Source organism: Ostrinia nubilalis, chromosome 3, assembly GCF_963855985.1.
Source record: "Ostrinia nubilalis chromosome 3, ilOstNubi1.1, whole genome shotgun sequence".
Lineage (NCBI taxonomy): Eukaryota > Metazoa > Arthropoda > Insecta > Lepidoptera > Crambidae > Ostrinia > Ostrinia nubilalis.
Genome location: NC_087090.1, coordinates 11,125,656 through 11,143,384, shown reverse-complemented (window position 1 = coordinate 11,143,384; position 17,729 = coordinate 11,125,656). Strand labels below are relative to the sequence as shown.

The following is a 17,729-nucleotide window of genomic DNA, read 5'->3' as shown; positions in this document are numbered from 1 at the left end:
TTTGGGCAAATTAGAATAATATTTTTTAACCAAGGTAGATAAAGTTAAAAACGGGACTATTTCCAAAAAACCAAAAATTGTCGACAATTACAGCAAAATCTTACCAAGTGTTATACCATTTTGGAATCCTTACTAAATGCGCCAAATTATGACGTCACTTGCCACACTCGCGTAGTACATTTTTTTTTCAGTACAGTCAGTTTAAACTAGGCAAAAATTTTATTTTGAAAATTTTTTTGGGAATAATGTATTTTTTCATCGAAGCTGGAGCAGCTGGTTTTGTAATTTTGATAACAATTTAGAGAAGCATTATTCAGAGTTAGTACATAACAAAAAAAAAAATTGGAAAAAGTGAAGATTTGTGGCAACACGAGTAAAAGGACCGTCACTTGGAGTAGAATTTTTAGATTTTTTTTAAATGCCTATTATTTTGAAAATATGCCACATAGATTTTTTTTTATATTTTTCTGATAACCAGCACAACTTGCCTCAACACCCAGTTCCGACTTGACGTTACATTACGGGACACCCTGTATATCAGATATACACCACTAAATTTTTATCACCGAAAAAAAAAATATGGATAATGAGTTATTGATACTGATCCCATTTGTGCAAAAAGAAAAGTTAAATAAAGTGACTCAAAATTTCCTCCTAAAATTGGTAATTTATGGACACACACGTCGCTAGCACTATTTACGTACGATAATTTAACACTTATTAGAATTCAAAATGGTCTAAGTTAGCTAAGTATGTAATAATAACACCTGACAGGAAGCGTGGTCGAGGCGTGAGCGAGATATACAGATCGATGCAACGTGCGAGCGCGTACGACTACTCTAGCGAGCAGCGGAGTGACAAAGCTGTGACGCGTAAAATACGGACTAAAGAAAATTTTATGAAAAAATTAACTTTATGAAAAACATTTCTTTTTCTTTTGCTTTAAATTTTTCACACATTTCTACATAACCTGTTAAATTTTTTTCGGTGATAAAATTTTCGGCGATTTGTATGTTTTGTAATTAAAATAATTAAAATGAAGATATCAATTTTCTGACTTCACCATACTATTTATATGACCATGTTAACATGGGCTAGTGTCGGCTCATCCCCATTTACCTAACACCCTGTATAGTTATAGTTATACATTAATAGTTTTCGTGGATAAATTTCACAACAAACAAAAAGCCAATAAAAATCATATGAATGATTTAACTGCATTTATAAAACTAGATAAAAAAATCTGAAATTTATTTCATGAAATTTTTTTCCTTTGTCGTGAAGGGGTAAAAAAATATATTTTTTTTTAAATATTTTGAATTTCTGGGAAAAATATTACGACAAATCATGAGAATTCAAAACTACTATTTTTATTAGTAACCAATTAAAAACATAATATATTGAATGCCATCACATTACTACATTCAGAAAACATTATTTTTAAATTACATATTTCTTTTTTATTTATCTACACTACAGTAACATCGATATCGAGATCGAGTAGTTCTAATGACACTCTTTTTTAACAAAACGAAGTCCACAATATCCGCAGGAGTGGTCACCAGGTTTATCCTGTAACAAAATGTTTGGATTAACACAAACCTACTGAGATTGTCAGTAACACACCTCAAAGTGTGTTCATTTAATTTTAAAGTGAATAGGTTCAATATGATTCAATGAGGATCAGTACGGTTGTAGAAAATTCAATAGAACTAGTATCTACGTTAATCTTTAAGATATAAGAAAGATATATCTTTTTGAATTATCCAAATCGGACCATTACTATATACCTTGATTTTTTAGAATCCAGCAGAGATGTAAACAAACACTTTCATACACAATTACACCTTAATCAATTACGTGTTCATACTAACATACACATTATTAACAAGCCCATGAAACCAACTTTATTTTCACGTTTATACAAGTTTGAAATCAATCTTTGAAACAAATTATTTTAGCAAAATACGTGGACGATGAAAATTTGTGAGACTTGTCAAATTGACTTGACGTTTAAAATCATGTGTTATATAGGAAAATAAGCAATGGAACAATACGTAAGCATAACTGCATAAAAAAGTAAAATAATTTCGTTTAAATAAAACCGACTAAAAATTAAACCGACTCCGAAAAAGAATACACTAAAAGTAGAAAAATAATTTTACGTTATCTGGGGGCACGGCAGTGCCCCCACCAAGTCGAGCAAAAAAGCGGCACGGCCGTACCATCCTTTTCTCGAAGCAATTCAGGCCATTTTCGACCGCCTGTAACTTCGTTGTGGATAAAACTAGAAGGCTGAATTTTCATTAGCTATGCAGGCATTGTAAAAGACACGGTATATTTAAAATTTCATTCAATTTGAACCAGTAGTTTAAGAATTATAACGGGTCAAAGTTACTTAATTTTGTCACTCACTGACTGACTCACTGACTCACCGATCATCAAAACTCTAAGGCACTTCTAGCAGACCTAGAAGCTTCAAATTTGGAATATAAGTAGTGTTTGGTGTATGAATCAAGGAAAAACTAAAATATTTGGGGGCACGGTAGCGCAACCGCCAAGTCGAGTAAAATTTTTCAATTTCGGTCCAGTTTTCTAGATACATAACTGCTGTCTACAAAATACAAAAAGAAATGAGATCCCATCAAAAACAATACTTGTCAAAAAAACCAAGTCTCGCAACTCAGTTGTTCTACGGTAAAAAGTTGTGAGATCCATGTAATACCAAGTCCAGGCCAGGAAATCTTTAACGTTTTACATAAATATATTGACTTGGCCATCGCATGAAAACACGTGTAAATTAAATTATTTAGTGCGATGGCCAAGTCAATATATTTATGTAAAACGTTAAAGATTTCCTGGCCTGGACTTGGTATTACATGGATCTCACAACTTTTTACCGTAGAACAACTGAGTTGCGAGACTTGGTTTTTTTGACAAGTATTGTTTTTGATGGGATCTCCAATATTGTCGAAGTTATCGCTGGAAAACTAAACAAAGTAGGATCGTATATTTTTTATTTAAAATTATCAGTAATCTGAATAAGTGAATACTTAAAATAATATCGATTAAATTTACAGATTATTGTCTATGACTCACAGGTTACAGCACTGATGTGTCAGAGACAAGTCATAGACAATTTGGAGATATAGATGACCCACGCTGAACTGTCCCACCAAACTCAATGACAGGGGGGCGCTACCATCGTTCAACTATATGGCTTCCAACGTGGCAAAAATCGGAACCATCTTCTTCTTCTTCTTTTTTTATGGCAACGGATTGGTTTTGAGAACCATGATTTCGCCAATGTCACGTAAACAGTTTTGACAAAGTAACAGGGTTTACAAAAAACAAAAATATTTAACTTTTCTAATAATAAGCAAAATTATTATTTGTGTACTTATAACAAAAAAGACAACACAAATTGAGACACCACAAATAGATACATAACATAGAAATTAAAATGTAAGGAAGGCAATCCAGTATTGACGGTGGCGCCCCACTGTCAATGTCATGCATAGGACAGTTCAGTACTTTGTAAGTACCTACCTTTTTGATATTTTACCTTTATTTGAATGTGCTAGATCAACATGTAATTACTGATTTTTCTGTATAGAAATGCTTCTCCTGAGAGGGAGCTGCCCGAAGTAGTGGATCCACTGCAACCTACGCCGCAAGTGGATCCACTACAGCCATCTACTTCGTGGCAACCGACGCCGCCTCTACAAGTGCCGGCTGACGTCGAGTTTGGTAAATATCATATTATTATTGCGTGCCCACTGCCACTGCAGTGCGCCAAACTTGTAATATTACTAACATTTATCATTTTTATACAGTTCACAACGAGGAGATTGGCCACAGGTCCAGGGATAAGTAAATAAAATAAAAGAATATAAATATCTTCTTTCAATTGATAGCATCTTAAATTACCTCCCTAGCGGAATAGAGCAACAAAGAACTGAGCGAGCAATGAGTGAGCGACATTGCTATGAAGATCATTTTGATGTACACGCAATACCTACCTGTTATTTAGTTTTTTTGAGTTAAACCTACGTACCTAATACCTGTCTATTCGCCGTTCCCATGGGCGGGCCAGCTGCTGCAGGAAAGGACAGCTGCTCCCTCCTATAAATCTATTTAATCTTAGCCTAGAAGCTGGGTATGACTCCCCCGCCCCCCTCCTCTCCCCAGGTCATAAGCTGGGCATGACTTCCCCCTCGACCAGAAGTTGGGTATGATTTACACTAGAGATGAAACGGATATCCGGTAACTATCCGGTAGGCCGGATATCCGGCCTAAATTTACTATCCGGCCGGATACCGGATAGTAACTCACTATCTGGCCGGATACCGGATATTAAAAAACTACGACAATTTCCTATTAATAAAATGAAATGCATTAATCTTTGAGGTAAATGTCAATAAAATGGCTTATAATAATGACGGCTTTTATTTAAAGTCCAAAATGTTACAAAAAAGCCATATTAAAGCCTTTCAAAAAACTAAAATCTTTTTCTGGGCTATTCACTCTAATGACGAATACATAAATAGTAAATATCTGTTAATGTCGAAATATTGTCAAATAAAATAGGCGATCTTTTTTTCACTGATGATCTGATGACATGATGCAGTTCAGTCAGATTTCGCAGCAAGTAAACTAATTTAATTTTCGCTATTCAATCACACACTCACGATAGGAACCGAAATCGCCCGAATTGATCTGCCCCCTAGACAAGTGGCAAAATCTGACATTATATTCGGACGGATTCGATTTTCGAAAAGTGTGACTAGTCTAGTCTACTAATAGACCCACTGATCGCGTTCGAAGCACCTGTGCGGCGCTAAGCTCGTCACGACATGCAACGAGACAATTGGCCAACTATCCGGCCGCCGGATATCCGGCTATCCGGCCTAGCTGCTGGCCGGATATACGGTATCCGGCCAAACCACTATCCGTTTCATCTCTAATTTACACCCCCCCCCCCCCCAGGCCAGAAGCTGGGTATGACTTACCCCCCCCCAGGCCAGAAACTGGGTATGACTTGACCCCCCCCCTCCCCCCAGCCCATAAGCATAAGCTGGGTATGACTCCCCCTCGGCCAGAAGCTGGTTATGACTTGACTTGACCTCTCCCCCCCCCCCTCCCCCCAAAATGTGGTTTTTGGACATAGCGATACCTATTTTTCACAATTTTTATTTTCAAAAATTACTGGTCGAGGTTACTTTATTTTGATGAATAAATGTTATCAAAAATTTTTTTCTAAAACTGATAGTTAAGTTGAAAAAAAATATTTTCCATCCCAATAGTACGCCGGCTGCTCGATTCGGATATAGTGACGTCACGCGGCCCTGCGTACCTTGACTTTTAGCGGCAAAAACGGCCTGTGTTTATTACTTAATATCTTCGTAAGTAATGGTCCGATTTGGATAATTCAAAAAGATATATTTTTCTTATGTCTTAAACATTAACGTAGATACTAGTTTTATTGAATTTTCTATCTACAACAGTACTGATCCTCATTCTGGAAATACAATAAGCCACAAAATCAAATTAATGAAAATAAAAACATACCAAGTTGATGTATACTCTTGGATGTCCTTCTGGTCCACTGCCACCATCACACCAAACAATTCTACCTGTCACTTCTTTTGGAGGAACTTCGGCTATTAAGTTAATTGCCCAATTCTGATTAACTTGTTTAGGAGCGTTCATGAATCTAACCATTCTATAATCATTTGAATCCCATTTCTGAAAAAAAAAACAAATGCGTTAGTAAGTACCTAATACGAATGATCTGATTATAAAACAAAGCTCAAGTGCCGTTTGCATCTAATATTCAATGAATAGAAGAGTTAAATGCGTGGCAGGCGCAAAATAAAATAGTCATGAGATGTTGGACCGATGTGTTAGGATGATTTGATAGTCTATCCTTGTAGCGGAGTGTGTGGTTTTTTATTTTCTCTCTGACTGTAGGGACATATCACGTGAAGCGGACAGCAAAAATCAAGTCAGGTTTTGGATTTTTTCATATTTGGATTAAATGTATGTACTGCTGTCTGACCTGAATGGATGTGCATAGTTTTTTATGAGCGTTCAAAAATTTGATAAAATTTTAGGAACATATTTTTCGGAAGCTATTGCTGCTATTATTACAATTGATTAAAAATAAAGTAACAATTGGATTTTTTAGAATAAATAACTGTGTTTCTTACTATTTACTACAAATTTCAAATTTCTTTTTTGTTCACATAGAAAACCGGAAGTAAAGTTTTAAAATCGAATTTTACATAACTTCGGGATTTTTTAAAATTTTTATTTAAAAAAATAACTAGTAGTCTATAAATAACATGTGTAAAGTTGTAGAATGGAATCTGCATTGGTCCAAAAAAGAAGGGTAATGTTTTTAGTGTATTATCGGATAAGTTGTGGGTAGTCCGCGCGCGACCTAATTAGGGCAGGTGACCCGGTTTTGGCCATTTTAAGAATTTTTTAGACTTTGAGGCTATATCATTTTACAGTTTTTGTTATCACGGACTTATTTCTTGTAAAAAGTGATTAAATATATTTAGATCTAGCCTAAGGATACATTTTTTTTCATAATGATTCAATGGAAAAATAATCCTGTAGAAAAGAAAAAGAAATGGGAATTTGTGCCACTTTTGGCCAGCTTTACCCCATTTCTGGCCACAGTCATGTGCCAGTTGTGGCCATCAAAATTCATCAAAAAAAAACAAAAACTACTCGACGGATTTTAACGAAACTTGGTACAATTATTTTTCATACTCCTGGGCAGGTTATAGTATACTTAGGAATTCCCACGGGAACAGGAATTAGCGGGAAAATCCTTTTGTATGAAAAATCTAAACCGCTTAAGTTAGACGCTTGAAATTTGGCATGTAGGTACCTTAGTAAACTTAAAGCTTAGTCACAACAAGTAATTCCCGAAATTCCCACGGGAACAGGAATTAGCGGGAAAATACTTTTGTATGAAAAATCTAAACTGCTTAAGTTAGACGCTTGAAATTTGGTATGTAGGTACCTTAGTAAACTTAAAGCTTAGTTACAAGGAATTCCCGAAATTCCCACGGGAACGGGAATTCGCGGGAAAATCCTTTTGTATGAAAAATCTAAACCGCTTAAGTTAGACGCTTGAAATTTTGCATGCAGGTACCTTAGTAAACTTAAAGCTTAGTTACAACAGGATATTGCAAAATTCCCACGGGAACGGGAGTTAGCGGGAAAAAACATTTGTACGAAAAAATCTAAACCGCGTAAGATAGATGAAGGGGGTAAAACGGGATCCACGCGTACGAAGTCGTGGGCGGCCGCTAGTATGAAATATAATATCTCAGCTTGAATTGAAATTACAATTAAGGATCAACATTAACCTATAGTATAAGTTTATGCGGTTAGTACTGGAACAATTTTCTTTTCACAACACCGATTTTTTTAGTATTTGGTTTCGATGGAGGCATTATAATCGTAACTCTGAAAATGAATCGATTACTTATATCAAAATAGCTAAGTAATTAAATTGAAAAATCACGATAAAAACTAAATGGCCAAAAGTGGGGTTCTTCGCGCACCACTTTTGGCCAGTCATGTGGCCAAAGATGGGAAAATTCATTCATTCTGGCTCCATTAGTGGCCACCTCTCATAAACCCACTTAATAAACAAATAGCGATAAAATATCATTAGTACTACTTAGACAGTGTATTCTTTATTAAGGATTAACATAAACATTTAAAAAAATAAGAAGGGTTTAGAAAATAATGATTGTTTACTCACCCGCTCGCCTTAGCCTTTTTGCTAAGACTTAAAACAATTAACGCTTCTCAAAAAATAATGATTTGTTGGATTGAAGTAAAGCTTGACACATCAAAGCTGTTAACGCTATCAGTGTTGCTAATATTAGATATTTTTATTCCCGTAAACCATACAGTAATATATTAGTCTTTGACTTAGTTATAACGATTTGAAGTTCTAAATGGCCACAAAGGGGTCGGTGGCCACAACCGGGTCACTTGCCCTAATACCATATCAATGCCAACAATCATTGTTTTTTAGGAGAACGAAGTTCCGAGTGCCGAACAAATAATTTTTATTCAGTAGCCAACTGTCGATAGCCAGTATGACGCTCATTGCGGCGCGCTCTCGCACTGTACTGCGTCTAAATAAAAAACCAATGCAGATTCGTTACACACGTTATTTATAGACTACTAGTTATATTTTAAAATAAAAATTTTGAAAATCCCGAAATTATGTAAAATTCGATTTTAAAACTTTACTTCCGGTTTTCTGTGAACAAAAAAGAAATTTCAAAGAAGAACGGTCATCTGTGACCCAGGCCCGACAGAAACGAGACATACCTCAGTTTTTTTGTCATGACAAAATAGTTATTCGAAATCTATGTTTAACTCCAAAATATTACCCTTTGTTTTTCTTCAGGCGTTATACAAAAACTAATACAAAATTCCTATTTATCACCAAAATTGGTAAATGTATGAACCTGAGCTGCTATGGAATGTATCTAGGTGACCTGGAGATACAGCCGGATTATACAGGGTGGAAACGATAAGTGATCTCACTCGATTATTTCTAAACTATACAAGATATCGCAAAACTAGTTAATGATCCTGAAAGTGCTTCATGAGCTCTGTATCAAATTATATCAATAATAAGTTACAAAATCCAAAAATTCAATGTTACCTGCTTCCATAATCTGTAACCTATTTATTGGTACCTGTTAGCAACGATGTTAGCAACGAAAGGATTAACGCTGATTTGGCTATCAAATTACACCTGAGGAACGCGGGGAGTCGTACGGGATAACAAAAAGATATTCCTTGTGGCATTCGAACGTTGGCCGCGAGCTAAACGCCATGACCCGAGAGCCTTCTAAAATATCAGTGTGTTGTGTACCTATGATTGATGGATTGAATTGGCAAATTATGGTATTGGTGAATAAGTTGGTTTCAGACTATTTGTATTTAATATCCAATTTGTGAGTGAGTATGTGTACGAATTTAACATATCAGAAGTGAGTCCGACGCCCATTGGTATGTAAATTATTTTTATTATTATTGATGCAGTTGCATGAAACAACAAGTGAGTTTTCTGGAAGTAGCCGCTCAATCAATAGTTGACTGGCAGAAAATAACATTAAGTCCTTATTTTATGCGCTTTTATTTTGCGCGATAAAGTTCACAACAAATGAATGGAAAATACAGTGAGAAAAAAAAACTGATATTATTTTGGATACTGTTACTTACGTTATTATTTGAGAAGATCTGCTTCGATAATTTAAAATTTTAATTTAATTAAAAAAAAAAAAAACGCGAAGTGAGTAATTTTTGGTATGAGGATGTCATTATGCAATTTTTGCAAAGAAAGATTTCTTTTATTTATCAAGTATTGAAGATATTTATAATTTAGATCTTCGCAAGAAACTAAGGTATGAATTTGGAATTGCTAAAAGTGATTTTATAGTGAATATATTGAATTCGTAAAAGTACCATTTTACTAAGAGAAAAGATAAGTTCTCAGCAGATAGTTTATGATTAATATAAAAATATATCATAATGGCACAGTTCATTAATTTTATTTTTACTCCATCATTGGTTATTAAGATCTTAACAAAATAAATGTGAATTATTTGAAAGTGACAAAGGATTATTAGAAGTTATGTGAGTCAATTATGGAATATATTACTGTGAAATAATAATTATGGTGATGTAAATTAAGTAAATTTAAATTACCCATATAGAGTTCGTAATTGTTTTGTATTAAAATAATGTAATATGACATGCTGTTTGGAACAAACACATCCTGACTCGGATTGCGCTAGCGAAGCGAACCTGTGTTTATATTAACACCATTAAGATAAAATTTCGTGGCGAGGCCTCGAAACAATAAACACCATTGTGTGTGGTTCTAAAGGTTCAAAGTAAGTACTTGTGATTTGTTACTATTATGATGAATTTGGTTCGACAATTTGTCGTGATTGTGCAAACATGATTTATGGAGATACATATATTTTAAGAGTTACTGGTAATAATAATTTATATTTTGTGTATTTTAGCCCATGGAAAGGTATGGTACCTGCTATATTTACAAATGGCAAATGTACTGAAATAATCATAACATTGACTGACTGAACACATGGACGATGAAAGTTGGTAATTTTAACAAATCGATAATAAGTAGGTAAGACTACCTAATTGTCGTAGAGATGTGAACACAAATGATAAGTGTTTTGATTTTGACGTCGAAAAATAAATAAGATTCGGTAATTAGTTCATTACTCCAGTGAATGGAGTTGTTTTGAAGATACGTAATTAACACTGTCAGAGTGGTTAAAGATTGGTCAAAGTTTACAAGTTGAAAAGCGACACCTACGTGATTGTCTAAATGTGTCTGCGTTACATTTATGTTACCACACGCAATGTATTTGAAATAAAATCGTATCTGAGGTAAATGAAGTGATAAGTAAGTAATTTGTTTTCAACCATCAATGTGGGATTTAACAGTTGGGCTTTCAGATTTGGTAGCCATTGTGCTAGAATGTTTGTGATATTATATGAGTAACGTATTGGTTATTACGTCACTATGAAAAATTTAACTTGAGTTAATAATGGTTTGATACCTAAGTGTAAAGATCACGAAAGTCCGGTGATGTTGTGATGATAACAATGATTTTACAGGTAATGTTTACAGATACTGATTGAAAGATTTGAATTAAATGATGATTTGTTAACCGGAACAAGGTAATTTAATACATAACTGATGTGTAATACATCCAGTGCAGCTTATACAGCCATGTGTAGTGAGCGATACCATGTAGTATCGATGAATATAATTTTAATCAAATTACTGGTTTTTACAACAGTTATTTAGAGCGGTTTTAAGTTTACGTTTGTTGATCTTGTTGAAGCGGATGTAGCGAAATTAGAGCTAGATAAATTGTGTACCATATGGGTAACAGTGTTTTAAAGCATACCTACAATTGATTTACCAAGAGACAGTTTATTGTGATTGGTGGTATAACCAATTAGCAGTGAAAATAGATACATCATTGAAATTACGTTATATTAGTTTGAGTGTAACTATCCCGTTGGGAAAAGTTATGGTGTGTTAATGTTGTAATTATTATTATTATTCGATGACTGAGTAAGAAAGGTAGGCCGAATAGCAAGCAGCGCTCACATAATTGTGAAATGGATGCTGAAGCTTAAACGGTGCTCACTCAGTAGGTAGATAGATACCTGAATTATTGAGTAAGGGAAATGCTATGAGAACAAATACAAGGGTGCCAGAGATTATTCTTATAAATAGACAAATTACCCATAATAATTGATGCAAATCGAACTATTTGATTCTAGTAACACAAATTGTGTCAAATACCCTATATTTTATAGTGAATGAATAGTGATGAATGAACTAACAAATAAGTAAGCTATAGACCTGAATCACTATGGAGAAGAGACTAATATACGAGTGATACTATGTGAAAAGAATGTATGTTTATTGATATGTGAAATGTGATAGTGATGTATGTAAAAAAATAAATATCCGCGACAAATGTCATACGACTTAAAAATAAAAGAAGCAACCTGCTTATTTGCGAGACAAGGAATCGAAACAGACTCGTCGTTCTGAAGTTCATATTACATGGTCACATTCTCTGTAATTTATGTAGAGTTTAATGTTTACCTACCATTTTCGAGCAGTGTACTAGTGGACCTGCCTGATAATGAATTGATAACACAATACTAATGATTTATGAGACTCAATTTAGCTGTTGTTACGTATATGCGAGACCTACAACACTGAAGACGAAAGAACTAGAGGTGTGTAAATTGGAGAATACAACTATGTAAATTCAAAACAGGACTACGAGGAGGCATGTGCCTGACAGACAGATCTTAGAGCATTTTGTTAATTGAGAGCAGCTTCTACGAGTGTCATACGGTGAAAACAATGTACTCAATTGAGTAGATAATATAAAATCCTCGCATGGATAGATCTTATAATATTATACAGAAATAAATTTAACCACATTTCAAGGTACACTTAAAATATGGTATACGAAAGTTTAAAATAAGTAATGTACTTATTTGGTGATTAAGTTAAATCAGAATGATATTCCAGGGATGGAAATAAAAGTAAAAGGTTAATAAATGGAACGTTAAGAAAATGAAAAAAAAAAGTTGCCTGTTGATAATGGATATATAATACGAGTAGCAAAAGATACCTTAAGCAGGCTTTTGACGGAGGACAAAATTTTATTGAAAACCCGATCACTAGAATAAATGAAATATTAATAAAATAGAGCGATAATTGCAAACAGTAAAAGTTTACGTTTATCTTGGCGATTCTCGAAGTGGCTGTTCCAGTGTTAAATGAAGACATTATTTTAGTACATTATGTATCTATTTACATGGGACTAAACTTCTTTATAATGATTCAAGTTCATTGGTGGAAGAGTTAGTAAGTACTTACTGAATTCTGCAACGATCGACCCAGTTCACAAGAGTTATAACGCATACTTATTTGCTTCCCACTTTTAAAATCTGAAGATAATGATGTTACACCGGAAATGTTACATTACATTTCCGGTATTCCGGACTGTAACTGAATTTAACAGCATAAGATAATGAAAAGTTGAAGATGATAATGTAATAATTAATTGGCCACATATGAAAATTTGTCCATGGAAGTCGATACAAGTGTGGACACTGAGATGTTTACAAACATTTCAAATGACCGACTCCAGGCTCGAGTGTAGTTATTGTTATAAAACATTATCGGAACATTATGTATACGAAATTCATACATAAATAATTAAGTTGCAAAGGATACAACAAGTCGTAGTTCATTTAAATGAGAAGAGTTTTAATGCTGGACTTTATGAAACTGAACAATAATGGTGAATGATGAAATCAAAGTGATTGTGTTATTGTTTTACATATTATAGGTACGTTTGGTGAAAGTACTTATTAATATATACATTTACTACTATACATTTAGTGGACGTGACAACAAAGAAAAGTATATTTACTGCCATCTCAGTGAAATAATCCAAGATGTATGTATACAGATACATGATAATGTGTTCCAACTTATAGAAAACAGTGAATTTTTATAAATGGGATACACTTGAAAAAACATAGGTACGATTAACACGTGGTAAAATCTTTATCTACCATAATGAGAAATAAATAATTTGAATTTGAATAAACATGTCTTGTCTTATGAAGTGGTAGACATATTGACGAATATAAGTGGTACTTCATTAGTTTGTCACACTTGAAAAGCATTAATGAAACTTATGATAGTGATCTAATCCACCATACCGTGTATGCGAGATGTGAGTAGTACATCCAGACTCACCACTATTTCCTTGAGTAAAGGAGCAGCACTAAAGTTATCAAGCATTTATAATTCCAAACAAACCCTGGACAGCAGTGCAGTAATAACAAGGCCGATTGTGAATCTAGCGAATACTAGAATTGAGACTAAGGTGAATTTAAAATGAGAGATTTGAAATGTGAAATAGTCACATCACCAATGGATACTTACTTTACAATATAGTGCATTGAGAGTTGAGACTAGAGTGAGTCTAACTAGAGGTTTGACAATGTGAAATAAATAGTTGTTACCAATGGATCCTACTTTAGGATATAATGCATTGAGAGTTGAGACTAGAGTGAGTCAACTAGAGACTTGACAATGTGAAAAGTCGTCACCAATGGATACCTACTTTAAATTATGAAAAGCGCATTGAGAGTTAAGATTAGACATGTGGACTATCCAATTACTACTCATTTTGGGATATGTACGTGACAAAATTTGCAGGCAACTATTTTAATCATGTGTACAAGTAATGATTACTGGGTCCTATTTATGAACATTTACATATTGGTTGACTATATTGAGAATAAAATGTAATGTAATGTAAATTATAATGTTACTGTTAAAGCAATGGTGGAATTCCTTACTTCAGAATGTTTATTATATTACTGTTACGGGACCAAACTACTTAGAAGGAAAGCAAGTGATAAAAAAAAAAAAAGGTGATTAAGAATATTATTTTGGTAGCAATGCTGGCACCAATGGAGGTAATGATTTAATATTATTTATTAGACAAAGGAGTGAAAAGTATGCCGAAGAGCAAGCAGTGCTCACTTAATCGTGAAATGGATGCTGAAGCTTAAGCGGTGCTCACTCAGTAGATAGCTGAATTATTTTAAAACTACATTATGAGTAAAATAAAGAAACGCTGGTCTCAATGTGACAATTTTATACGATTTACTGAATTGAAATGGAACGCTAATGTTTATAAATCTTATATTATTATGAGTGAAAAGGAGGCCGAAGTGCAAGCGGTGCTCACTTTAATTGTGAAAGGGATGTCGAAGCACAAGCGGTAGTCACTCAGTACCTGAATTATTACGAATATGTATATTGTTAGTGAAAAGGGGGCAGAAGTGTAAGCGGTGCTCACTCAAAAATGTGAAAGGGATGTCGAAGCACAAGCTGCGCTCACTCAGTACCTAAATTATTATAAGTTGTAAAATTGCTACACCCTTACAGAGTTAATATTAAGTATGATACAGTATGTGATGAAATATGACTTGCAAATAATGAATAAATAAATATTATGAATATACATATTATTATGAGTGAAAAGAATGCCGATGCACAAGCGATGCTTACTCAGTTTTTGAACAAGTAGAATCTTAAAGGGATTGATAAAGTGAAAGCAGGAGTTCCACAAGGTCATGTCATGGAACCTACACTGTATCTATGCCGCCTAAACCTGTTAATGAGGAAATGAATTGTAATGAAATGAAATTAAATAATGAAATGAATTGAATAAATGTAATGAAATTAAATTAAATGAGATGAGATGAGATGAGATGAAATAATGAAATGAATAAGCGTAATGAAATGAAATGAAATAAAATGAAATGAAATGAAATGAAATGAAATGAAATGAAATGAAATGAAATGAAATGAAATGAAATGAAATGAAATGAAATGAAATGAAATGAAATGATGAAATGAAATGAAATGATGAAATGAAATGATGAAATGAAATGAAATGAAATGAAATGAAATGAAATGAAATGAAATGAAATGAAATGAAATGAAATGAAATGAAATGAAATGAAATGAAATGAAATGAAATGAAATGAAATGAAATGAAATGATGAAATGAAATGAAATGATGAAATGAAATGATGAAATGAAATGATGAAATGAAATGATGAAATGAAATGATGAAATGAAATGATGAAATGAAATGATGAAATGAAATGATGAAATGAAATGATGAAATGAAATGATGAAATGAAATGATGAAATGAAATGATGAAATGAAATGATGAAATGAAATAATGAAATGAAATAACGAACGTCAAAGCGAACGTGACAAAATTAGTTTCGATGAAGAGATATTTACATCTTGGCATGTACTTGGATGAAACGTAACGTGGAAAAAGCATATTTTTACCAAACGTCCAGCAATAGGACAACAATAACGCAAAAAGTCATAAGAAATGGTCAACCTGCAGTGGAAAATAAGGTCTTGTTATAGTATAAGTGTATAATGAAACCAATCTAGACAAACGTTTTTGTTGAAGTTTCAATGGAAACTGTCGAAGATGCTACCTGAATTGTAAATCTTTATGTGAATGCACTAATGTGGTAAAGCAGCAGTATACGATGGAGTATTGAGATATTGTAGAAGCACCGTGGTACGTCACGAGAGACTTTACCGAAAATTCGGTATCAAAACAGTGAAAGAAGAAATAAATAATAAAGCTAAACTTATCATAATGAAAACTGGAGCTACATAACAGTTTATTTGTGGACGATATATTTTCAAGTATTCGTTCGTAGACTAAAGAAGAAAGTACCTCAGGACTTACTGAAAGAAGATTGATTTATGACACTGGCCTCGAAGACTGCCAGAATCATTATTATGAAAATGGTACTGAATATCGCTCAGACAGAATGATTGCAATAACAGAGAAAAAGAAAATGTAACGAAGACGGAAGAGTAAAATAGAATGTTTAATTTAAGGTCCTCGGGTGAAACTATTCACAAGGAAGGTGTTGACACTACACTGGTGTTGTCAAATGCGAATCGAATTTCAGCTGGACGATTGATTCAACTGTTGATTAAGGTGTTGCAGATGATAATTGATTCTCAAGTAATTAAACGACATAGATAGCATACATGTATGGGGACATACATCATAACGTTCGAATGGCCGAAGCGGAATGGGGACATTCCGGCATCAGGACGGCCGTCTGTTAGCAACGATGTTAGCAACGAAAGGATTAACGCTGATTTGGCTATCAAATTACACCTGAGGAACGCGGGGAGTCGTACGGGATAACAAAAAGATATTCCTTGTGGCATTCGAACGTTGGCCGCGAGCTAAACGCCATGACCCGAGAGCCTTCTAAAATATCAGTGTGTTGTGTACCTATGATTGATGGATTGAATTGGCAAATTATGGTATTGGTGAATAAGTTGGTTTCAGACTATTTGTATTTAATATCCAATTTGTGAGTGAGTATGTGTACGAATTTAACATACCATTTGAAAGAGCTCGTGAAGCACTTTCAGAATCAGTAAGTAGTTTTGCGATATCTAGTATAGTTTAGAAATAATCGAGTGAGATAACTTATCGTTTCCACCCTGTATAATCCAGTGGTTGGCAGGTCTGCGGTAAACAATAGGTACAGCACAGACCCCGAGACACTACTCTGGAGCATACCAGACGTTATGTTGCATAGGGCAGAACAAGTGTCTGACTTCAAAGCATCTGTCTTTGAAATATGACCCAAGCATTATGTAGAACGGGCTAGAACTTGTAGATGGTGGTGGGCTAGGCTTGACTTATGTCCAAGAACGCAGCTGAGAGTATCGTTTCTTTTTTAGTGCTTCTGAAAAGATGTTTATGGTTCTGTGGATGTTATTGAAAAATGTTATTGGTGTTCAGGTATCACGTCATCAATGTGGGGTTTCATTCGTTTCAACAGTATTTTATGGCGTTGGATATGTTATTAGCATGATTGCCTTTCTAAATAACTCCTTCAATACCCTGCCAGTGATAACCTGGCGCTTTGTTTGGCATTAGGTCTTTAATTATGTGCTTTATTAATTAAACAAAAAGTAGCTTACTTAGGGTCAAATGGGCGAACTTGTATTCTTTAAATGACCCTAACTAACGTCTAACCTTCCGTCAAACATCCTGTATAAATTACCTAGGTATTGTATAGAATACCTGAATTATACACACTGCTGGTAAAGATAATATATTATTGAAGTGTGGATTTTAAGTTGTAGTTAATTTTATCTTAATTTTTTGCCAAAACTGTAATATTTTCAGAATAAATAGCCTTCTATGCTATAAAATTTAATAAAAAACAAAAGTATGTACTTGGCCTGTGTGGGTGCAGATATCTTCTACTTTGTTTGAAACGTTGCGACTTAAACACGGTGTCACATATTTATAAGATTGAAGTAGCGTTTTAGATTGCAATAATCTGACTGAAGAATTCATTTTATATAGCTGTTATCCTTTGAAACTAATTCTGAAGATTACATAAAATTACACTGACTTTTCGAGGTTTGATGGATGATGTGGGATGATGGCCACAGTGACATTGACAGATGATGTTTTTTTTTATTTAGTAGGCTCTGGGTGTG

At 34.0% G+C, this 17,729-nt stretch overlaps 1 protein-coding gene across 1 annotated transcript; it reads right to left on the bottom strand.

Moving 5' to 3' along the window:
• Positions 1 to 1,348: 1,348 nt before the first annotated feature.
• Positions 1,349 to 17,681, bottom strand: LOC135087939 (NADH dehydrogenase [ubiquinone] iron-sulfur protein 6, mitochondrial). The gene is made up of 3 exons (XM_063982800.1): positions 17,461 to 17,681; positions 5,572 to 5,748; positions 1,349 to 1,572 (listed from the first exon to the last, which is right to left on the bottom strand). The coding sequence occupies exons 1-3, from the start codon at positions 17,581 to 17,583 to the stop codon at positions 1,507 to 1,509; spliced, it is 366 nt and encodes a 121-aa protein (XP_063838870.1). The 5' UTR covers positions 17,584 to 17,681; the 3' UTR covers positions 1,349 to 1,506.
• Between the last annotated feature and the right edge of the window lie 48 nt (positions 17,682 to 17,729).